The 24,212-nt window shown below is 48.3% G+C and overlaps 1 protein-coding gene across 1 annotated transcript in view; it reads left to right on the plus strand.

Annotated features, from left to right (window-relative positions):
- ITPR1 (inositol 1,4,5-trisphosphate receptor type 1) overlaps positions 1-24,212 on the plus strand; it is a 311,270-nt gene that overhangs the window by 207,509 nt on the left and 79,549 nt on the right. The window contains exons 43-44 of the mRNA XM_081276065.1: positions 1,717-1,849; positions 3,798-3,988. Of these exons, the coding sequence (XP_081132191.1) occupies positions 1,717-1,849; positions 3,798-3,988 (324 nt within the window). The remainder of the gene's footprint in view (positions 1-1,716; positions 1,850-3,797; positions 3,989-24,212) is intronic.

The raw sequence follows: 24,212 nt of genomic DNA on the forward strand, positions 1-24,212 counted from the left end.
CAGGCAATACCAGAAAAGGTGTCTCAATATCCAAATGGGGTTTTCTCAGCCATCAAAGAATCTTGTAAGGAAAGCTTTTTCCCCCACCAGGGCAAACAGTTTCTTTTTAATAAAGTGCATAAGACATTACAAGGAACTTCCTCATTGGATCTGGTCTTGGAATTTTGAATTGATAGTACAGATGGGAAATCAGTTTTATGCGCTGTTTCCCTCATTTGTGGGGGGAAAAAAAAGGCTTTGACTTTTAGAAACATACAGGTCAGAATGGAGAAGGGAAAATTGGAATTTATTTTTTTTCATTTTCTTCACATTCGTTTAAAACTCAGCATCCCTCTTCCCTGGCTTGTCCCTCACCATACCTGTTTACCTCATTCTTTTTGTCCCTGAGAAAAATCTTTGATTAGCAACGTGTGAGTGAACCAGGGAGAGGAACCTAGCTGGATGGCCAGGAACTCTAGGTGATTTTGTCAGCCAATAGGGTGGGAGCGTCCTCTGCCCTTTCCTCCCTCCCTGGCCCCACCTCCCCAGACGCCCTCCCTTGGAGTCTCCAGACCCAGGTCTTCTCAGAGCTTATTAACAGGTCTCTAAAAATCCGACTGGCTCCTGTTACAGTTGCAGGTCCCTTCTGGAGTGCTCTGGCGTCTCTATTTTAGAGACCTGCTAGATTTCAGCATCTTTCTCTGCTAGACTTCTCACTCACCTCTCTCCATGACACACTGCAGGATCTCCATGCCTTCCCACTTTGTCCCTGGGGAACAATCCAGAGGAAAGCCACCAAGCCTTTGACTTTCAGAAAGATCATGAGGTAGAATGGGAGTCCCTGGGCCATGCCTGAAAATCAGAATGATCAGAATATAGGTCCCTGCTAGCGCAGTATCCTAGTATTAATAAAAAAGTCAATCATCTATTTTTTATTAGAGTTATGAGAGTTATTGTCATCCTGGTCCAGTATTCCTTGCATGTTTATATTGTCAAAACTTTTTATGACGAAGAAGTTGAAATATGGAGACTGTTTTGACAAGCCCTGTGGTTAACTCACCTTCACCAAGACACCAAATCGGATCCACTTACCATATTTATATTCCTCCCAGTTTCTCCTCCTATATTATTTTAAAGCAAATTCCAGACCACAAAGTCATTTGATGATTATTTTTGATTGACATATTTGACACCTGCCACTAACTTATCCCCTATATTGTTATTTTCTCTTTACCTTTTAGCCTATCAACTATCATTGTAAGAAAGGCTTACTTTGGGCTTATGTCATTATACTGGCTTATTCTCTCTTACTCTGGTATCTTAGTATTTTCTTGGGACCTTGGTAGGAAGCCCCGTGGTTGGAGTAGCATTTTTATATCAGCATATAGAAGCTGACCTGTAGAATTTTCAGTGTTTTCACATTTTCCATACGTCTTTATTATTATTTGCTCTTCAAAATTAGCATTCTTTATCAATGTGTGATTATCACTTCAGATATGTCATATTCTAGATTGCTGTCCTTTAAAAAATCCATTTTTCTGGAGAAAATATTGAAGTTAACATCAGAGTTTTTAAATGCTTTTATTAATCATTTATTTATGTTCATGGAGTGAAACTGGGCCAATTATACCCAAATACCCCCCTTGTTGTTGTTGCTGTTGTTTTCTTTTTTGAGTATTAGTCGTTCAGTTATGCATTAAATCTAGAACCTGATTTCATTATCCTGTTTGAATCAAGGGTGAGGCGCTCAGGCAAATTCTGGTCAACCGTTACTATGGAAACATCAGACCTTCAGGAAGAAGAGAGAGCCTGACCAGCTTTGGCAATGGCCCACTGTCACCAGGAGGACCCAGCAAGCCTGGGGGAGGAGGTAGGCTGCGTACCGTGCTGATGAGTAGCTGCATGTATACTGCTGCTCCACAGGTTGAACCTAGATGGATTTGTGTTTTCTTAGCAATGTGTTTGGTCTGTGATCTGCTGTCAAACTGAGGTCTAAACCTGTTTCCCTGAAAAATAGCCCTGCCCCGCAATTAAGTATTGATGAAGGCTTTGTCCCTTTTTCCCAAGTGATAGCCCTCTTGATGATGTTTGAATGACTCAAGAAACTAGATTTTATTGTACATTTCCCTGTGGCCATTAGGACTCATGTTTTCCCATAAAATGAGGAGGATGTTGGCAGCCAGGAAGGTGAAAAGTGCCATGTATTATGTACTTACTGAGTGCCAGGGGCTTTCCCAAGCGCTCTGTATCCTTCGTCTCATTTTGTCTTTCAAGTTGCCCATCATGTGAGGGGTACTGTCTTTATGTCAGTTCAACAGAGGAAATGGAAGCTCCTGAGGGCTCTTTTGTAATTTGAACCTGGCATATATAGTTCCAATGCGTGTGCCATGTGCACCCCCAAACTCCTGTGGGAGTTGACAAGATAACTAAGGGTTCCTATTCAAAAGGGCTTAAGAGCAGATCTTTGAAGATGTTCCAAATCAGCGTAAGCACAATCAAAGTGAAAAATTTTAAAAACATTTACGCCATGCTGGGTCCTACATAGTTTTGAGTTTTGGGGTGATCTGGGAGCTCAGTGCCCAGAGCACCAATGAGAGTTGTCTGATTGCCTGGTGATTGTTAAGTAAGCTTCAGATCCTTGATGGGTCCCAAGCAAAGCACAGAGATACTTTGTGCTTCAGGTTGAATACATTTATCCTAGCAGCCCCTAGGGAGGGAGTGGGGATTCCTCACCAGCTGGAACTTCAAGTGTATCTGCTCAGTTCCTGGAGCTGTGTGCACTTTGGGAACAATGGGGTTCTCTTAGCACATCCCTGAGCTCAGCTTTTCAAACCTTAAAATCCCATGTCGTTCTCATGCACAAGTTTCTTGGGCAACATCTGAAAGTGTTCTCTCTTTACCTTCTATAGTAGGGTCCTTTGACAATAGGTGAGGCCATTGGGAAGCATCATGGGGGAATTCAAGGAGACAGATTCAGCTGTAAGAAGCTGTAGCAGAGAAGATAGTGCAGGCCATTTCCACCTTGTACTCACTGGACAAGCAGTGCAAAGGAAGGGCATTTTACTTGACCTCGGCAGGGAAGGGCTGATGGACAGTTTTCTGCTTCCTGATTCCGATCAACCCCTTTATCCATGTGCACTAACATTTGTGGCATTGCCCATGGTCATACAAGGCATGTTCTTAAATACTTTGCAGCCATGCAGAATCCTTTCCAAGGAATGGCACAGGCTCATTTTCTTAGGTGTATCCATTTGGTCTGAAGCTTTATGAAAACGGAGCTTCCAAGTTGCCCATTATGTGATAGGGATGGTCTTTCTGTCAGTTCAGCAGCCCATTCTCCCTGTCCCCAGTGCTTGGCTCCATGCTGAATGAATGGACCAGATGAGTCTGGGGCTATGGTGGGTTTGGAGAAAGAGGGCTGCAATGATCATTACAGTCATGCTTCCTTAGGAGTGTTTCATAGTAGGTCAGTGTGGTCCATCTCTTAAACCAGTACTTGATAATTCTGCCCCAAGTGATTGTATTTTAATGGACTAGTCCTGGCTAGAGGACTTTGAAGGAAATGTCATTTTTCCTTCATCTTATTTACCTGAGTTCAGCACCATCTCTGCCACTTTACCGGAAGATGGGCATCCTTGAGCACCCTACTTCTTCTCTCTGTGTTAGTAAGTAGCACTTCCTTCGGGGGGTGTTGAGAGGGTAAGGAGAGCTCGTTCAGGGAAAGCGTGAGTGTCTGATGTGTGCGGCAGCATGAGCGTGCAGAAGTGTTCATTCACTACCCTGTCTCGTTTGGTGAGAGCAATGTTCTGTCTTCTCAGGGGGAGGTTCGGGATCCAGCTCCATGAGCAGGGGTGAGATGAGCCTGGCCGAGGTTCAGTGTCACCTTGACAAGGAGGGGGCCTCCAATCTGGTCATCGACCTCATCATGAATGCATCCAGTGACCGGGTGTTCCATGAAAGCATCCTCCTGGCCATCGCCCTTCTGGAAGGAGGCAACACCACCATCCAGGTAAGAAGGCAGCTGTTGGAACATGTCTGCCGAGCGGGAGGAACATCCTCTGGGGCCTCTTACCTGGGAGGGGCCAGGCCTTGTATGAGGGACCGCCCACGTTGATACCTCGCTGCGAATGTTTCGTCATTTCACTTATCGTTCCAAAACATGAGTTTCATTTGAGAACTGAGAAAACACTGAGGGTGTACAAACAAACCTGACCCAGGTTTGTTGAATGAACCATTAAATGAATTTTATTTATAGTTTTCATCCAACAATGGGGATGAGTTCATCACCAGATGACCCAAAGAGTGTTTGGGCTCTGTGTACTATATAGAAGATTTAAATTTTAGCCAAGTGCCTGTAATACCAGCAGATTAGGAGGCTGAGGCAGGAGGATTGCAAGTTGGAAGCCAGCATCTGCAAGTTAGCAAGGCCATAAGCAACTTAGTGAGACCCTGTCTCAAAATAAAACAAAAAGGGCTGGACTGTAACTCAGTGGTTAAACACTGCACTGGTTCAATCCCTAGTACAAAAAAAAAAAAGAAGAAGATTTAGTTTTTATATCTGTAGACACTTCAGATGCTGCTTAGTATAGATTTCTCTACCTTTTCACTAAAGTTAAATAAAACTATTTTAAACTAATAGGAACAAATAAGGAAGAACCAGAATAGTCAAATATGAGTAGATGAATTTTTATTAACTGGGTGTGATATTTATTAAAAATTAATGTTTAAAGCTAGAACCTTGGTAGAAGTCATTCAAGAGACAATTTAATGAATTTTAATAACATGTAAATAATACAACTTTTAAGAAAAAAATGGCTTTTTTTTTTTTTTTTTTTTTTTTTTTTGGAGATATGGGAGTCCCTTGTGTTGCCCAGGCTGGCCCTGGGCTCCTGGGCTCCAGTGATCCTCCTGCCTCAGCCTCCTGAGTGGCTGTGTGTGCCCCACCTCCATGTTGAGCTAGAAATGTCATTTAAGGTGGTTCCCTTAAATACTTTTAACATCCTGTTCTGCATGCATCCTTTGTTGGCTCTCTGAACAAGGGTTCACTGGATTCACTGGATGTTTGTGTGTGTGTGTGTGTGTGTGTGTATGTGTATGTGTATGTGTATATTTGACCAGAGGTATTGTGAGCCTTGAATTGAAATCCAGGGGTCTGGGTCACTAGAATCTTGGTTCTTTGTGCAAATCAGAAAAGGGTGTTTCCTCCAGGGGATAGAAGGACCCCAGGCCAGGGCACTGACACGATGGGTGCAGCACAGGTGAGCTTTCAGCCTGGCTCACTCTTCAGCCGTGCATACCTGGCTGTGGTGGCCCTACCTCCTGGCCCTCTGGCCTCCATTTACCCCCATAAGCACTTCAGGATTGGTTATTATGTACCATGCAGGGTTGAGATTAGTGATAATGACAGTCACCTGTGCCAACAACAGAGCCTGCAGCTTATCTTGAGTTGTCATGTGGACACATAACACATTGGGATTGCTGCTCGATTCTGCCACTGAGAATGGCCAGGTCCTCTGTCCTCCTGGTCTTTGGGGTGTCACCCCCCACCAACCTCGTGGTGTTGGGTTCACGTGTTGGAGTGCTGAAAAGCAGCTTGTCTGTGAACCCCATGGTTTTCTGTGTCCAGAGCAGCTGCACTGAGCACCCATTGAGCGTTTCCTGTGTCGGTGTCTCTCTACTGGGGGGTGCAGGGCAATGGGGTCTTTAGGCCCTGGAACCAGTTGGTCTACGAGAATTTTCTTTAGAGCAAGTGTAAAAAAATGAGGGCAATGTGGGTTTTTCATAGGCCAGCGTGTTGATGGAATGCCAGATCCTTTCATTCTGAGGTTATCTCTCTGCAATGTTCATTTTTCACTCCGGAGTCTTTACATGGATGAAATACTATTGATAGTGGGTGATGATTCCCCCCCCCCCCCCATATTGGGCCAAATAAGAAATCCTAGGTCATTTCCTCCCTTCCCCAATTTCTAAAAAAGCTAATTTGAGAAATTCCAGAGTTCCAGAAGCTATCTCAAGAACTGGAACAGCAAGGATATGAGAGTGCATATAGACACAGGAGACTGTGGCTGGCACATTATGTAGTGTGAGCCACAGAGTAGGATCGATAGTGTGCATCTAAGAGGTAGCAGCAACACCCAGGTGAGGAGTCCGTGGGTCTGCGAGACAGAAACTGGGATTGGAGCTTGCAGCCCAGGGAGATTTGGTCACACTCCATGAAAGACAAGGCCCAGAGAAACCACGGGACGATGTGCAGGAGAGGGGAAGGTCTGAGGGATGGAGGCTGGAGGTGTGTGTCCTACCCTGAAGCCTCCATGGGCCTTGGAGCTGTACCTCAGGAATCCAGTAGCACAGCACAGGTCAGCTCAGGGCCCCAGGGTCGAGAAGGAGGCAGTTAGTAATTGCAAACTTAATTTGCCAAGTGGCAGGTGTGTGAGATCAACAGGTGTAGAGATCTGTTGAGCACTGTGAGGACTCTGGGTAATGAAGTCACACTGGGTGTGGACTTCTTTCTGAATGAGAAGACTTTAACTGCTGTTGTCACACACACACACACACGTAGCTGCGATGAATGGTTAATTTGCTTCGCTATAGCAACCTCTTACTGTCTGTGTCCATTTCATAATAGCATGTTGTAGACCTTAAGTATACACAATAAAATTTATCTATTGAAATTACTTAGTAAGTTAGGGGAGAGGTAATAAGAATCTGAACTCCAGATGAATCTCAGGCCACAGCTCAGGAGAGGGCATTCTCTAGGAGGGACATGAGGGAGTTCCTCGGGTGCTGGAAACACAACCTATGTGTTTGAGTGGCGGTTGCACCAGCGCACCCAGGTTGACATATGGCGCGTACATTTGAAGTTGGCGTGCTTCGCTGCACCTAAGTGATACTTCAGAAAACTGTGGTGGAGGAAGAGAGAACCTGGGCCTTCTTGGGACTAATGGGGGAGGGAGGAGGGACAGGGACACTATGATGTTCCCTCCTGAGGTCCAGCCTGGGCACCAGTGGATGTTGACTGAAGTGGCACCTGATGGGAGGCAGGCAGTGGAGTCAGAGGTCCCAGGGTCTCTGGAGGCTGCACATCCCAGGGATGGGTAGGTGCCTGAGACGCCATGGATGAAGGATTCATGGGGCTGAGGGCTGCCAGGGCTGGGGCTGGCTGGGGAGATGAAGTCTGGAATTCCGGTCAGAAGCTGAGTTTTCCACAGTGCACCCCTGATGGCAATGGCGAGGCACACAGAAGCTGGTTTTCCTTTGAGTTCTTTATCTTGTACAGTGATTATGAATATTAGTTCATGTTTTCACACATTCATGACTCACTTGCTTGGGATCCAGATGAAACCCCTCAATGGAGCGGCAGGAGTTCAGCCTCTTGGGAAGTGGAGCTGCCATCCCTCCAGGGAACCGGTGCTCAGGAGTGGGGGGCCTGGGGTGGTGGTCCGCAGGCCCCGGGCCAGGATGGGAGGGCGTGGCTCTGTACCCACTGTGACTTCTGGGGGCCCCGTTCTGACAGAGTGCCTAGTAGGAAAATTTCTTCCAGCCTGGAGTTGACTCTGTGAGCTCCCCTTGGCCCCAGGCTTCTCTTTCTCTGAGAAATTAATGTGGAACTAGGGTTGTGTCTGGGGCCAGTTGAGGACAGGAACCCTGAAGCCCCAGGGAGGGTGATTCACAGTTTCATCTTGCTGGAGCGAAGCTGGTTCAAAGTAGTAAATGAGCAGCTGGGAGGCCAGTCTGGCTTTGGCTCAGCCTGCAACGGTGGCTGTTAATGATTGCTGAAGTGCTGTCATCCATTAAGGGCAGGGCTGCTCCGGCTGAACTCCGTGCACATTATCACTTCCTGTTCTGCATGATGTGATGACGTGCGCAGCCCCAGGAAGGGAAACTGGCCTCTGGTTGGGTGGGCTCCCAGTGTTCCCAGTGACAGGTGGCAGAAAGGGCAATCACCAGGAGGCAGGCAGGCAGGATTAGCTCTTGCCTGTCCAAGTGTCGTCTGCAAAAGGTGCATATGTCTAGCAAGAAATCCTCCCAGGACCTGGTTTCCCATGGGCAGGAGAAAAAGAGACCAGCTTTCAGATTCAGTTTTGTGTGAGGTTAGGCAATTTATCCCTGGGCTTTGGTTCCCATGTCTTTCGAGTATGAGGAATGTGTGGACTTCTGGGTCCCTTGCATGCTTTGAGTCAGGACACTATTCAGCAATCATCAAAATTTCCCCAGGGAGTCTTAGAACCTAGGAGTGAAGCACAGCTGAATCCTTCCTTGGCTTGTGGAAATAATTATTTTAAAAAGTGATAATTCAGCAAGTCAGCCACAGTATAGCCATGTGGCAAAATACTATCCAGCAATTAAAAAGGAGCACATTGTTGATAAATGCAGTAATTTGGATGTATCTAAGCAGTATTAGTAGGCTCAGTAAAAGAAGTCATCACAGAAGGTGGCACACAGTGGTTCTAAGAGTCTAGTGAAAAAAGAACAGAACACCACTCACCAGGGTTTGGGGTAAGAGGAGAATTTAGCTATAAAGGAATATCACCAAAAAGTATCTGGCGAGAGAGAACTCGCTGTGTGTCTGCCTTTTGATGGGGGGAGGGGGAGCACATAAATCTACACAGGTGTGAGAATTGATATAATCAAAAACCAAAAAGTCAGTTATTACCATATGATAGTTTTAGAAATTAAGAAAAGTAAAAGTTTTCTGGGCGTAGTGGCACACCCCTGTAATCCCAGCGGCTCAGGAGGCTGAGGCAGGAGGATTGCGGGTTCAAAGCCAGCCTCAGCAGTTTAGCAGGGCTGTAAGCAATCTAGTGAGACCTTGTCTCAAAATAAAAAGGGCTGGGGATGTGGTTGAATGGCTAGGGGTTCAGTCCCTGGTACCAAAAAAAGAAAAATGTAAAAATTTGAGGACGTAATTATAACCAACATTCATTAAGTGCTTATAAAGTGGTAAGAATTAAGTGCAGCTGCGTTGGATAGAGCATCTCATTTGATCCTTACAGTCTCCCTCAGAGGTGGAATCCATGATGATCCCTTTTTATAGATGAGGAAAGCAAAACTCAAAATAATTAAGGAATTTGCCGGTAGTAGATATGAGCAGGAAAAAGAGGAGCTAAGATTTGAACCAAGGCTCTTGACATCCCAAACTCCTCCATCACTTTGTGGCTTCATTCTTCAGCATGATCTGAGCAAGAGGGGCAGGTGCCCTACAAAGGAGGATGGTGTGGCTCCTCCTGGAAGGGTCAGAGCTTGTCGCCTCCAGAGACAGAGGCATAGGGGGGTGAAGTCCGAGTTGGAGAGTTCAGTAGAGAAGATCAATAGGACTAGTGGCCAGCTTCATTCTGTTGGTGGTTTACCATTTAGGAAGCCCTTGTATTCAAGGCAGCTCATTTGAGTGGCCCTGGGCCACTGTGAGATGTGCTGGGCATGCAGCATCCTCGTGGTTGAGAAGTTCAAGGAAGCTTTGACTTAGAGCTACTGACTAGATAAGACCCCACCCCAGGGGTCTTAAGCCTCTTTCCTCCCCACCCACCATGTCCATTTTTGTTATCTGAGAAACCACCTCAAAACTTAAGCCATGACAGTGAGATTCCTGTGCTCGGGCTCAGCTGGGCGTTTCTTAGGCTCCATGTGGCTGGGCCAGGGCTGCTGGGGCTCTATCCAGCTGGAAAGCCGGGGGAGCACTTGGTGCTGTGACTTGATTCTTGGTGTGGTTTGGGCTTCCTAGAGCATGGAAGTCTGGTTCCGAGAGCAGAGCTTCAAGAAACAGGAAGTGGAAGCGCTCAGTCGCCCGGGTTTGGAATTCCTAGAATGTCACTTTCTGCCCCACGCATGGTGTGGTTCAAAGCTGGTGGTGAGTCCCTTTTCAAGGGTGGGGAAGCACACTTGGGCCTCAGGTTGTGAGGGGGACATGCAGAGCAGGAGGGAGGCAATTGGGTCTCCTTGTCACCCTGTGGGAAGGGGGCTGATTGTGACTGAGGGAGCACCCATCATGAGTCCCTCAAGCCTCCGAGCATGGTGCTGCAGCTCCAGATTAGGGGGACACCATCATCAGGGGAACTGAAGAGTTTGGTTTTCCTTGGGAGTTCATTTCCTCCTTTGCAAAAGTGTTGACTCATCGTCCCCTTTTGGAAGGTGTGTGAAAAATTCAGTCCTGTCTTAAGGGTAAGGTCCCTGGGACACAGCTCTTTAGACATTGTGAATCTCATTGCCCAGAACCTGAAGGATTCAGTTTGTGGGAAACCAAAAATAATGATGAAGCAGGGCTTGCTCAGCCTCCCTGCAGTCCGCTCCCTTCTTCTGAAACCCAGTCATCTCTGCCCTTACCACCCAAAGCCCTGGGATGCCTGGAGGACAAATGGAGGTGGTTTCCCAGTCTGGCAGAATGGGCCCCTAGGGACAGTGCCTCCAAGGCTTCCAGCATCTTCTCTGCCTGCCCCAGCTTCTCTAATGGAGGGAACATCTGAGGATGGATCTCACCTCTAGACCCTCCTACTTGGTGCCATCCAAGCGGCTCAGGTGTCACACTGAGCCCTCTGCTTGGAGGAGACCTTGGTTTCTCCGGAAACAGGGACACAGTTATCAAGCCGTGGGATGAAGCTCATCTCCCAGCGTGCTTCCTGATTCTTTGTCCCCACTGTGATGCCACCCCCTTCCTGCCAGCCCCCAGAAGAAATATTTCCTTTCTGCTTGATGTTTTGTAGCAAGTGGGAAACTATAAAATAAGCATTTGCTTATGAATTAATTTCTGGCACACACAGGGCTCCGCAAGCCTCACAGCACTTTATATCCGTCCTTCGAGTCCCTGCCAATTTCTCTGTTCCTTCCTCCTAAGATGTTCCCACCAGCACCCGGGGGAAGTTCCCCCTGCTTCCTCTTGCCTGCAGGAGGACAGGGCTGTCCTTACCTGGAACCCAGAGGAGGAGAGTCTGTGGTTGCACATGTGTGGTTTTTTTTTTTTTTTTCTTTTTCAAAGCAAATACAGATGTTGTGAGATGTGTGAGCCAGCCCCGCTGTGGAGGACTTCAGAGCCGACTGAGGGAGTACATATTTTTTAAATTTTTTTCTTGGACGACTCGCTTCCGGTTTACAGAAGCTCAGTGAATTTTATGTATCGAGTGGCTGCCCACAGCTCTTTCTCTGCCAAGGTCTGAGCTCCAGACACACCCCAACAGAGTTTTCCTTTCTGCACGTAGGCAACCAGAGATGGAAAATGTGAGAGGCGCTCATTCAGGAAGCTGGCCTGCAAATTGGGTCCTGGGATAGGGATCCCTGTTCTCCGGTGCCTTCCCCCAATCACTCTTTTGCTTTCTGAGACTGACTTAAGAAATCAGCCCAAGAGCCGGTATTAGAGATGACATCTTGCACCCCTTCCAAGAGCTACGTCTCGGAGCCCAGTGTGGGAGGGACACGTGGGTTGGGCTGCCCTGACCCCACGGAGCAGGGAGATGAGGGTGGAGAGGGTGGTTTGATTTGCCTCTATGGCAGCGGAAGGTCAGCTTGGGAGGAGATTGGCCTTGGTTGGACAGGGCGGTCACCCTGAGGAGGAGGAAAGATTGGTGTGTGAGCGAGTTTACGTAAATGGGTGTTGTTTTTGGCAGGGAAGTCAGAGATGAGTCAGTGTGAGTGGTGTTTTCTAACCTCAGGTTTTATCCATGTGGGAAAGGAGTTGGCCAGCAGGGGAGTCGGCAGCTCTCTTCCCAGCATGCGGGGGTTAGGGAGCTGCTGGCAATGAGGAGGGGAGGGAGGCAGCTGGCCGTCTCCTGCAGACTCCCCTGGAGGCTGAGCCCCTGCATGGAAGCCAGGAGGGGTCTGCCCCAGGATGGGTGTGGGGGCCCCACTCGGGGTGCTGGCCCTCCTTTGAGAAATGGTGGCCTGAAGCTTGGGAATCTGGGGAGAGGACCTCGGCCTCCCAGGCAGGGCCCTCGCCGGCCTGTCCTGCTCTGTCCTGCCAGCCTCGGATGACCCTGGCTGTTCCCAGGACCCCTTTGGAACTCTTTATCCCTCTAAAATGAGGGTTAGAAAGACCTGGTCCTCCCATCACAGGGTGATTGAGAAGAGTAATGAAAGAACTTAGGGGTCAACTGAATGGCCCAGGGGACCCTGCAGAGTGGCTGCTGCTGGTCTAAGTTCCGTGGAGTGGGAAGGCCAGGTCCCTGCCTCTGCCCCCAGTTTACCCCAGACCTCTGGGCAGAGTCCTTGACCTCTCCCTGCCTGGTTCTTGGAGAGCAGGCTGATGGCAGTGCCTACCTCAGGGGGCTCCTGGACCAGTGGACAAGAGATCTCAAGAGAGGACTTCCCATGTGCCGACTCCTGCAGCACACCCAAGATCCATGGTGCTTATTTTTTTATTGATAAGTGACATTTTGTTATTCAGAGGCAGTCTTCATTTTATGACATTTGTTTTCTGTCAAAAATCCTACTTCTGGCCAGTGTGTTGGCACATGCCTGTAATCCCAGCAGCTCTGGAGGCTGAGGCAGGAGGATCCTGAGTTCAAAGTCAGCCGTAGCAACTTAGTGAGATCTCTAAATAAAATATAACAAAGGGCAGGGGATGTGGATGAGTGGTTAAGTGCCCCTAGGTTCAGTCCCTGGTACAAAAAAAAAAAAAAATTCTACTTCTGGTTTTTGTTTTGTGTTGTGAAGTGGCTTATCATCAGTGAGCCTGCAGGATGCTGTCTTTCCTGTTGTTTGTACACTCATTTTCCCTAACTCCATCCCGTTGTCTGTATATTTTAAATGAGTTTGGAGACCCAGAGGGTTGGGAAACTTGGTTGCCTTCAGTACAAGTGGCTTAGACCTGTGTTCCTTCCGGATGAAGCAGAAGGCAGAAGGACAGTGTCCTGGCTTCTCTGTGGTGCCCAGGGCTCCCTCTGTCCCTCTGGTGTTTTGGACATAAGCACTTTACCATCTTCTCCATCCCCAGGAAACCAGAGGGTCCTTGAACAAGTTCTTTAGGATTATCGGTCTAATCCAGGTCTTGAGATAGAAGCTCCAAATTCCAAAAGTAGTTACCATTCTTGGGCATGTCAGCCCTAGTTGTCATGAATGTTGACTCTTGAAGTGTCAGCACACACGTAGTGACTCCTGAACCTACTGACCCTCAGTTTTGCATTTCAAGGAAGGATGTTACTGCAGCAGTGAGCAGCCTGCTTCACTTGGGTTAGAAGAACCGCAGTCCCTTTGTCCCTTGGAGGTGGACGAATTCACCCTTTTTGCGTTCATAGAGCAACTAGAAACCTGGTATTATTCTCTTCCTTCGTGAGTGGCAAGCCAACCACATGAGCAGGAGGGGACCTCGATGTACATCTTCCCTGGGGACTGCAGTTGTGGGGGAGGAGGAGATCTTTGGAAGCAGAATTCTAATCTTCCTGCCTTCCTGGGAAACCTATAATCAGGAAGGAGTTTCTAAGGGGAGATGTCTTCAAAAGAGCCCTCTTGTTTTCTGTGGTCTCCAAAATTTGAATAAGAAGCAGGGAGGGGAAAAAAAAAACTATCCGCAGTAAACTAAGCTACTAAGCTGGCGTTTCATTTTATGTGCTTGGGTCCACACTGGGTCTAGGTTGCTCGCCATTTTTTCTTTTTCTTTTTTTTTTTTTTAAAGACCACTCGAGTAGCTTTATGGGTGGTGTCCCACATACAATATCTCTATTTTGTCTTATTCATTTTTTATGTGGTGCCGAGCATCAAACCCAGTGCCTCACATGTGCGAGGCAAGCGCTCTACCACTGAGCCCCAGCCCTCTCTTTCTTGTCCTGCAGGTCCAGCAAGAGTTCTGTGCCCCTCCTAACTTTCTCTAATGACTTCTGAGTATGGGACACCTCTTAGGAACTGCCAAGCTGACCCCACTATGTCCTCTCTGTGACATGTTCAGGGATGGGCAGTGGTGGCCCCAGGGCCAGATCCAGCCGGTGACTGAGTTGTATGAAGCTTTATTGAAACATAGCCAGGGCTGGCCCTTGAGGATTATCTTCAGCTGCATTTGTGCCTCAAGGACAGAGTTAGGCAGCTGTGACAGCAACCCTGTGGCTGACGACACTTAAGAGATTTGCCATTTAGTCCTTCAGCTCCTGGATTTGCCAGCTCCTGGGTTTGCTGAATTTATTACCTCCACATTAAGCTGCTTAAGGGAAAGAACTTTTACCCCTCTGGTGTATAGTCTTCCCCATCCCGGAGATGGTGATGACAGGTTTTAGGTAAATATTCTTCAGAAGAACCATGTCCCTCAGTCACTTAGCTAAGTGGGGATTAAGGGAAAGAGAAATCTCTTCTTTTTCTTTCCTTTTTTTTTTTTGGGGGGGGGGGAGGGGTGGAGTGGGTCAGATGGGGTTCATTTTCAGAGGACAGTGTCCTCCCTAAGGTTGGTCCTCCCTTTCCCTTCACGGTGCCCCCGCCCCTGCTTGCCGCCTTTCCACAGGGATTGGGAGGCAGGCAAGGCGGTCATCCTCCGGGGAATCATCCTACAAGCAGCTTGAGAGTTGAGATACCTGAGTTTCCAGGCTTGTGATATGCGAGCCCTCCCCACTGTCCTACCCAATGCATCTCATTTTAAGGTTAGTCACTTCCTGGTGGCCTCACATTCTATTTCTGAGCCTCCACACAGGTTTTCTCGGTGGTTAACACCAGGCTCCCCGAGGCAAATGCCCTTAAAATATCTGAAACGTGGGAATCTCACCTGCAGCCCTTTTGGCTTTTCTCTGCATACTTCCTTCGTGATCTCATTTGCTCCCAAGCCTTCCAGATAACATTCATGCCAGCAGTTCCCAAAGATCTAGCTCCTGCCCCACCTCTCTGCCACTTTCTTGATTTCTGTTCCAGTCCCTGCTGGGTGTCTCCACCTGTGAATTTTGAAGTTGGCCTGACCCCAGTGTCCCTTCTCCTCAGCTCATTGCCTCTTCTGGTGCCACGTCTCTGTCAGTGGGCCCCGGTCACCCCAGCTAGCTACCTTTCTCTCCAGGAACCAATTCTGTGCCCATTCTGCCTTCCGGTGGTGTGACACCCAGCATCCGGTTAGGGCATTCAGGGAGCATCAGCACTGTGAAGTAAATATCATGTCTGAAGTAGCCCAGGCAGGGATGGAAGAGGCAGGATTGGGAACGAGACCCTGTGGCTTCTGAGTGTCCTCTAGACCACCTTACATATCACTTGCCAGCATAGGGCCATCTGAGTCCTGGGGCTGATGGCCTTTCACCTGGAGACTGAGACAGACTCCCTCAGCTCCACTGCCTCTGGGTGTTTCTCTCTGATCAGTGTTGTCAGTGAGGCCCCCCAGGGACGCCTGACCACCTCAGTCCCTAGAGGATGGAATGCATTGCCACCTTGGTGAAATCCATGGCATCCTGCAGGATCTGGCACTGCCTGGGTTCCTGCACTTAATCCCTCCACTCGGTCCTTCCACTGTGTCTGCCTCCTTTCCATCCCAGGCCTGGCCACGCACTGGGGTGCCTCTCTGCATCCCAGTGAGACGTGCTTGCTTCCCCTTTGCCTGGCAGGCTCCCCAAGTCCTGGTTGAAATGTCTCCTTCCCTAAAACTTCCTCCTGACCCCCTGAGGCAGAGGTAATGGTCTCCACCTCTGGACAGTGCTTTTTTTGTTAATTTTTTTTTCCAACTATAGCAGTGACAGCTTCTCCACTCCGGTTTGATGGTCCAACCACACCAGGCAAAGTCCAAGTCTGTCTTCACCTCCAAGTGCCCTGGAGATGTCTCCACAAGTGGTGGCTGAAGGGTGCTCAGCCTGCATGTGACTGATCAGTGTGCACATTCCTATCCTGTCGCTTCTTCTGGGAACCCAGTGAGATCATATGCAGAAAGCTTGGCTCAGCTTGGTGCTTGACACATAGTCATTGCTTGTGAATAACAGCTCTGGTCACTTTTGGGTTGTGTATCTTCCCTCTCCCACTTACTTACCCAAGACTGTAATTCCTTCCGGAATTATTCCCCATCTGATTTCCCAGCACATGGGCTTTGGTGGGTGCTTCCTGAAGGAGGAGACAGTCTGACCCTATGAGGTCAGTGCTACTTTAGCTCTCCTTATCCATCCTGAATGTCAACATGAAGATGTGTCTTAATGCTTGTTACCATTTTGACAGGGGACTTCTTCAGGAGTGGGAGGGAAGTAAGTTAATGTGAGCCCAGGGGAAATAAATACATAATGTCAATTTGGAGAAATACCCTTGCAAGGTCAGAGACACCTCCCTGGGTTCATTTCCTCCTCCTCTTAATCATAATTATAGATCCTAATGATGGGTTCCAGAATCTGAGGAGCCAGGCTAAGAAGTGTTCTCTACCTAAGCTCATGTCCTCTTCTAGGTGGCCTTTTGAGGTTGGCGCTGATCTGACCCATTTTTGCTAATGAGGATACAGGACCTGAGAGGTGAAGCTGTTAGCTCAGAATCCCGAGCTAGCCAGTAGCTGCCTCAGGGGTGTTTCCTTCTGGAGCCTGAGGTCTGACCCCTGTTTCCTTATTTTTAAAGACACCACCATTTCTGATGTGGCTTCTTCAAGGACCTTGCTCCTCTTCACCTGGCAAAGTGGCGTCTGAGGCTTCCTGCCTGTGTTCCCCTGGGTGGTGGGCCCTCTGTGGAAGACGCCCTCTCCTCCTGATACATCAGAAGACAGTTCTGACGGCCCATGTGTTGACTTTGTTTATAAACTTGGCTGTGAACGAGAGGAGGAAACTGAAACGCTTTTTTCTTTCAGACCAGGTGTCTCTCGTTTGCCACCTAAAAATTATACATGCCGTGCTTGCTGCTTCCCCTCCTGCGAGTTCCGGGTTCTGGGTCTATGAAAGTTAATGAGAAGACTCTCCTGCGTAACTTTTGCTCCGTGGAGATTGAGGGCAGCTCATTTAATGAGGGCTCTTGTGAAAAGTTAGATTATATTACCAATGAGTTTTGGTTTTTATTTGCATCTAAAGAAGCATATGTTCATTGGCATAATGTGAGGCTTATCAGATCTCAGCGTTTGCCCGTTTTGCTCAGTGATGCTAAATGTACCAGATTCTCCCTAAATCTGAGCCTTTGCTGGTTGAGGAATATTCACGTTGAGGGAAGGCAAAGGAAGGGCGTACTTCTTGTCTCTATCTTGTGCCCGTAACTGTTCGTGGTGCTGGTATGTGCTTTATCTGAGCTACATGGGATGGTCCCAATTTCAGGGGAGGAAACGGAGTCTCAGAAGAGCTTGTGTCTTATCCACGATCACCCAGTTGCAGAGCAGGGATTTGAACACAGGTCTGTCTGGACTGCTTCTCATGCTACACAAGCTTTCATTTGCATGGGTCCCTTGTGAGGACACCAGCCTGTGGTCTGTAGTCACTGTGGTGCCCTGTTGCTGGGGAGCAGTGTCTCTCGTCATTGAGGGTTTGTGTGGGTTAATAGATCTTCGAGGCAAGTCAGTTCTGCCCAGTTACCCAGTGAGTTTTAAAGGTAGTCGTGAACCTACACAAAGGAAGCAGCTTTCTTTGGTCAGAGGTGAACTTGTCCCTCAGAAAGGCTCTTGATCCATTAGTTCTTGGTTTTCTGGAATCCGTCGTGGACACAGAGGGGTGCACTGCAGATGGCTGCTCAGGCGGCTCTTCTCTTCCCAGCGAGTGGATGCATGTGTCAGTTGTGTGCCTGTGTCATATTTACAAGAGGAAGTATCCCATTTAATTTTATTTTCACACCAAAAGCCCAAGTGTTAAGAGAACATGGTGTTTTAACACTCCCTCGGTTATCAGTTGCAGAGCGGAGGTTGTATATTGTCACATACAGTTTTCAGAGTACATTTCTACATTTGTTACCTGGCAACATTGCTCTGTCGGCACATGAAGACGTAGTGGTTCCTGCCAGATCCTTACTCTTCAGACTGGAGAAGGGAGAACATGTGCTCTCTGCGGGATGCAGAATAGGGGAAGGCACAGGGGCTCAGGCGAGACCTCAGACCAGGGTTTGGGCAGCAAGTATGGCCCCCTGTCCTGTCTGGCAACACCTCCCTTGAATTCTGTGTCTGGTCCCTCACACTATAGCAGAGGGTTTGTAATTAGGTAACACTGGATACGTTCTGATTTTTTTTTTTTTTTTTTTTTTTTTTTGCAGTGCTAGGGATTAAACCCAGGACCTCACACGTTAGGCAAGCGCTCCACCACTGAGTGGCAGCCCTTTTTTGCTGATTCTTTATCTCCTTCAACTAAAAACAACAACAAACCCTAGCTCTGGTCATTGTATGAATCATCTAGACACCTAATACTATAATGACAGCTCCCTGATATTCTAATTGCTCGTCTCTGATACCCAGTTCCCCGCCTGAGAGCATGCACTGTTGTGTTTTTTGGCCACCCACTAGTTCTGATGGGAAAAGACATCCCACAGTAGGAATGACAGTCACACCATGGCTTGCTAAGGTCACAGTCTGAGCTGAATTAGAGTCCTGCAGGGTCTTTTGGATCACAGATAGATTTGAATGTTAAAGGGGGCTTCCACATACTTGGGGGTGAGGGGTCAGCATAGCTCCCCTCTCCCATTTGGCCTTGGCCTACCTGCCTAACCCTTGAAGACAGCTGCCTCTGAAATCCTTGGGTGAACGTCTTCCCGGTTGGAGCCACACATCCGAGGACTCACAGAAAGCCAACTGAGACCAAAGGCAGCAAATTCTGCAGCACCTGCAAAGTGTCTTAAGGAATGCTCATGAGGGAAGCGTTCCCATGGTAACCGATTCTGAAGCAGTCTGGTGGCATCAACAGGTTAGATAAGGAGTCCATCCTGGGGCTCTGCAGCGTATCTGAGTGCAGGCTCCTCTGAAAGGAGGAGGACACAGAGGGAGCCTGACAGGCCTGGAGGGTTTGGCCAGGTTGGACTGGACCTGGGGGCCCTTGGTCTGAGCATTGAGTGCAGCTGCGTTCTGTTTCAGCATCTTGGGGAGCAGACACGTTCAGTCCCCTGGACTCTTACCTGTCCTGGCCTATTAAGGAGGAAAAGACAACTGTTTCTGTCGGGCGTATTTAGAAACCCTCAGCTCTGCAGAGCTGGATCTCGGCCTCCTTTAGAAAAACCCCAGTGCCATTTTTTATGGTTTTCTTGGACCCAAGGTGCTGAGTTGGTATTCCTTTATTTTCATGAGGAGATGTTCTAAGAGGTGGTCCCAAGATTCCTTACCTTTTTACTTATTTTTTTGAAGTATACCTAGTGGATTTTTTTTTTTTTTTAATCCAAGGAGGACTCAGCCCTGAGGGTTTCTGACTTGGGCACCCACCCTGAGCTCCTCTAAGCTGGCCATGAGCATCCTGCTGTTGGAACTCTAAGACGATTCCTCAGTGGCTCACAGTCCTCAAGCAGCGGCAAACTGGAAAGGAAAACCGGGCCATGCCGCATGTTTTCGGTGAGCACAGGAATCAACAAAGAGATGTTATATAACTTCTATTTATATCCTCCTTGCTCACTATCTGCAGGCAGACAAGAGTGGCTGCACAGGGATTTAATGAGCTCTATGGCTTTGCTCACCTTCCTGAGCTGGTACAAACCAGCTTGTTCTCAAATGCGTCAGTAAAGAATCCGGCTGTGGGTGGGCGGCTAGGGTAGGTGGACTGAGTTGTTGCCATGGTATTTTTTAATTCCCCTGTCTCTCAAAAGTCTCACTTCCCCCTTCCCTGACTCCTTCCCCCCCCTCCTTTTCTTCTCTTTCCTTCCTTTCTTTTAAATCCATAAGCTTCCTTGTTTCTTGCACCTACTCATGATTTCTTGGAGCTGCCTCCGGAAACAGAATATTTTTCCCTTTCCCTGTCAAGAGCTCCCCAGTTTTGGAGCTCCAGGACATCACAAGAGTTTGGGGTTTTCTTTTCCCCCCTGTAAAGTATATTTTTCCCACCATCCCCTATTTCTTCTTCCTTAATTGTTTAAGGTCACTCACTCCATTAGAGGGGCCTGTCCTGGCCGTCTTCCCTCTCTTCCGTGCTGGATTGCTCTGGAACCAGGTGGATTCCGTGGCTCATTCCACTGTGCTTATGCCCTGGAGGAGGAGAGCTGCTGTGTTTCAGTATGTCCTCCTCTGTGCTCTCGCCTCAGGCAGAGTGACCTCTCCAGTCTCCTCCGGCATAAAATAGAACCACAAGAAAACAAGAGAGTGGGTTTGATAATTCCTGGAGTTTGGGCAACTGTTACCTGAAGGTTGTGAGTTGAAATTACTCAACCCACATTTAAAGGAAAAAAAAAAAGTAGTGGGTGGGCTAGGGGTGTAGCTCAGTGGTAACACACACTTGGCATGTGTAAGGCCTGAATTTGATCCTGAGCACTGAAAAAAATAAAAAAGAAAAAAGAAGAAAGAAAGAAGACAATGACTATTCCATCAGATTCTCCTCAGGAAAGCCAAACCCGCCGTCCTATTGAACTTGCAAAACTCTGGCTGCTGGGGACCAGAGAGCCTTCTGAGGAGGCTTCATATTGTCCCACCAGAATAGATTCTGGAATGAGAGATCGTTACAAAAGAACAAGTAGTTCCATGATGACAGACTCAAAGAAAAGAAAACTTAAAAAAAATCTGCAAAGCCAAACCCACCCCTGCCTTGCTTAGAGTTTTGCAATCCTCAGCAGAAGCCTGTTGGAATAATCAAAGGCAGGCCGACTTCCCCTTATTAACTTGTGCTACAGACATCTGCATAAAATAGCCCCAGATTCCAGACCATGTAGGTAATTTTTTGCCCTGCTCTGAGTAACTGGAGGGACTTTCCCTTTGGACTTCTTCCAGCAACAGCAGGGTTAAATTTATGGTTGCAACTTTTAATTCATTTATTTATTTTTTTTTTTGAAGGGCTGGGATGGAACTCCAGCCTTGTGCATGCTAGGCGAGTGCTCTACTGGTGAGTGACGGCCGGTGGTTTTCTCATTACAAACTACCAGCTGCTTGACTCCTAATATGGGGACACATCTCCCTCTGAATTCAGGGTTTTCAAAAATTCTGTTTGCTATTCAAGGAGGATGTGTTTGAGCTGCCCTCACCATCCAGCATTCGAGAAGCATGTTTTTATTAGTCTGCCTGCAGCCCAAGCCCACTACCTGTTCAGTCAGGAGCTTGTAGCTAACCATCCTGGGAGGAAGCCAGGTTCTGAGGTGGGAGGCCCATGGATGATTGTCCTGCCTGCTCCCTTGTTAACGATGTGGGCAATTATGTCAGTGGGGCCACAGTAGTGAACCACTAACTAGGTGGATTAAGGCTCCCCAGCCAGAGTTATGAACAAAAACCGGATAAGCCTCTGAGAAGTACCAGTACCACATCCAACGCCTTCAGCCGGTCCCTGGTGTGCTGTGTTGTCCCCGTTTAGCAGGACTTTTAGCTTTCACATAGAGGAATCTTCTGGTCACTGAGTTAAACTTCAGCTTCCCGAGACGGAGACGTGAAGCTTGACATTTTTGAAATGACACCACCCTTAGGATTATTGTTCATTTGCTCATATAGTAAATATTTATTGAGCACCATAGGAGGTAATCTGGTACTTATTGAGCACCGTGGAAGGTGGCTGTGATACAGCTGGGGACTGGCTCCACATGAGGGAGTTCCTCTGGGAGCTTGCTGGGGGGCGCAGCAGAGAGCTGGGAATCAGTTCATCAAGTGGATAACAGGTTGGGAGCCCTCGATGGGCGAGCACACAGGGTTCACTTAGGAAGGTCAGGAAGGTTTCTCTAGGGAGGCTCCTTCTCGGCAGAGCCCTTGCAGATGAGAGGAGCAGAGAGCACGAGCACGAGTGTTCTGGACAGCTGGGCTGCCGTGGGTTTGGCACACAGGTGGAGCCGAGGAGGCCAAGGTGGTGGGACATGAAGTGACTTTCAGTCACAGTAATACGCCTGTCATCAGGTGGGAGGCTCAATTAGGTGATCCCGGCCATCCCTGCCAGCCCCGAGTCAGTGCTTCTAAAGGGCACCGGGTTGGCTCAGGCCCGTCACCTGCTGGGATACACACTACCCCTGCCAGGGCCATAATATGCAGAACAGTGCATACATGGATGAGCGCTGTGTAATTCCATCCTAAACCCCCGTCCGTTTTGCCATCAGCGTGTGTTACTGCCCAATGCCTCTGCAGCCACCAGGCTGTGTCCTGATGGGCTGGCGCGCTGTGAAATGGGCCTTCGGGGCTGGGAGCAGGTTGACAGGGTGACTGCAGGTCCTAGTCAAAGAGGCAGTCATTTCAGCTGATCCTTTTTTGTTGTGAACCAATGTCCTTGCCTCTGGCAGGCCGGGGTGTGTTTATTTTTCTTTGCATTTTATGGTCCAGTGGCCTTGCTGTACAGTTGGGTGTGTTGAGAGCAGGGAAGGAGTGTGACAGTGTGAACACCTGCCAGGTGTCAGGTGCTAGAGGGGCTCTCACCTGTGCTTTGTCCTTGACTCCTCTCAACAGGCCTCTCCTACGGTCCTGATCCTCCTCCTTCCCCACTGCAGGTGGGAAACTGAAGATGGACGTTAGTCCAGACTCACCCAGTTCTTCAGCCACCCCTTGTGAGGATATAGGGTCTCTGCCTCTAGGAGAAAGGCTTGGTGCTCTCTCAGGCCTGTGACTCTGCACAAATGTAGAAAATGTGTGGGTCAGGATGATTCTTGACCTTGGTGTAGATCTCAAGTCACACTCCCTGGGAACCTTGGAGCTTTGAGGGCAGGAAACATGGATTAGTGCTAATGTGTAATCCCTCGGGTACAGAAAATGGAAATGTGATCTAGAGGATTCTCCCCCAACTCTTCAGACCCTCCAGCTTCTGCTTCAGTCCTGTTTTTGATGGTTTGGGACACCTCCCCTTCCCGCCCCCACCGTGGGAAAGAACAGGATCTGGTGGCAGCCAAGCCCCAGTACTGGGCCCTGGTTCCTGCTCCTGGCTCCCCAGCACCCTCCTAGGCTGAGGTGCAGGATGCATTTCTTGAGTGAGGAGGGGGATGTCCAAGCACCACAGGCATTTTTCAGGGACTCATGGTACAGATTGGAGGCCTCATGAGAAGAGGCCTCTGTGTGTCCCCAGAACACCGCCTGTGGCAGGGCTGTGGGCAAGCTGCTGGGGGCCTGAGGGTTTCATCCATACTGCTAAGAGACTTGCCCGATGGATTGTAGAATCAGCCCTACCCTCTGGCCAGTGACTCCTGCAGCCCCAGACACACAATTCAGATGGTGGTTCATTCTCTTCCCCTCTGGGATGTCCATGGACCAAGATTCTGAAGCCTCCTTGAGTAGTTGTAACAGAAGTCCTTCCTGAAGGCTAGTGGAGATTTAAAGTACCTTTTAATTTTTTTTTCTTTTTTTTTTTTTATTGGTTGTTCACAACATTACAAAGCTCTTGACATATCATATTTCATACATTAGATTGAAGTGGGTTATGAACCCCCAATTTTACCCCAAATGCAGATTGCAGAATCACGTCGGTTACACATCCACAATTTTACATAATGCCCTATTAGTAAAGTACCTTTTAAGAACAAGCCTTGTGTTCATTCAAAGAGCCACCAAAATCCTTCTTGCATTTATGGAAGATTACCAGAGTGGTCCCTACTGTCGCTCTTTCCATTTCTGCAAATTTTTGGATTGCATCTATGGGTGGGGGGGGGGGGTTACATGTAGGTTGCATTCCATGGGTTGTCTCTGTTTTCCCTTGCAAGATTTCAGTTTTTCTCTTCATGGAGACTGTTATACCAGGGGATCCCCATGAAACATACAAGTGTTGATAATTGAACCTAGAGAAAGTTTGGAGTCTCCTTAACTTCCTGTTTCTGGGGCAGGGTCCTCCAGAGCAATGTGTCTGAGCCCTCTATCTGAAATGTGTTTGGTTTGACTGTTAAATATTACGGGAGATGGTGATCGCTAACAGTTTACCTACACAGTTGGGAGCTTTTTAAGATATGCCTTTTTAAAAAAAAAAAAATTGTTGGAGAGGAACACCATACCTTTATTTATTTGTTTTTAATGTGGTGCTGAGGATCGAGCCCAGTTCCTCAGATGTGCTAGGCAAGTGCTCTACCGCTGAGCCATACCCCCAGCCTTAAGATATGCCTTTTTAATTTTATTGGCTGAGGTGCTGATGAATGTGGGTGAGAGCATCTGTGTTCTGATCTACACAGAGAGCTATCATGAAGGTCCCCTGCTTTGGCCTTGACCCTGAGGTCCAGTGTCCCTATTAATCCTGATTGAAGGTCTCCTTGTTCCTCATCCCATCTCTCAGGCATGGGCCAGGACATCTGTTCCAGTCTTGCCTGGCCGAGTCATAGAAACAGTGCTTGCCTCTAAGCTGTCAAGAGGTGGC

Source organism: Spermophilus citellus (assembly GCF_964194105.1).
Source record: "Spermophilus citellus genome assembly, chromosome: 19".
In the NCBI taxonomy this organism is placed as follows: domain Eukaryota; kingdom Metazoa; phylum Chordata; class Mammalia; order Rodentia; family Sciuridae; genus Spermophilus; species Spermophilus citellus.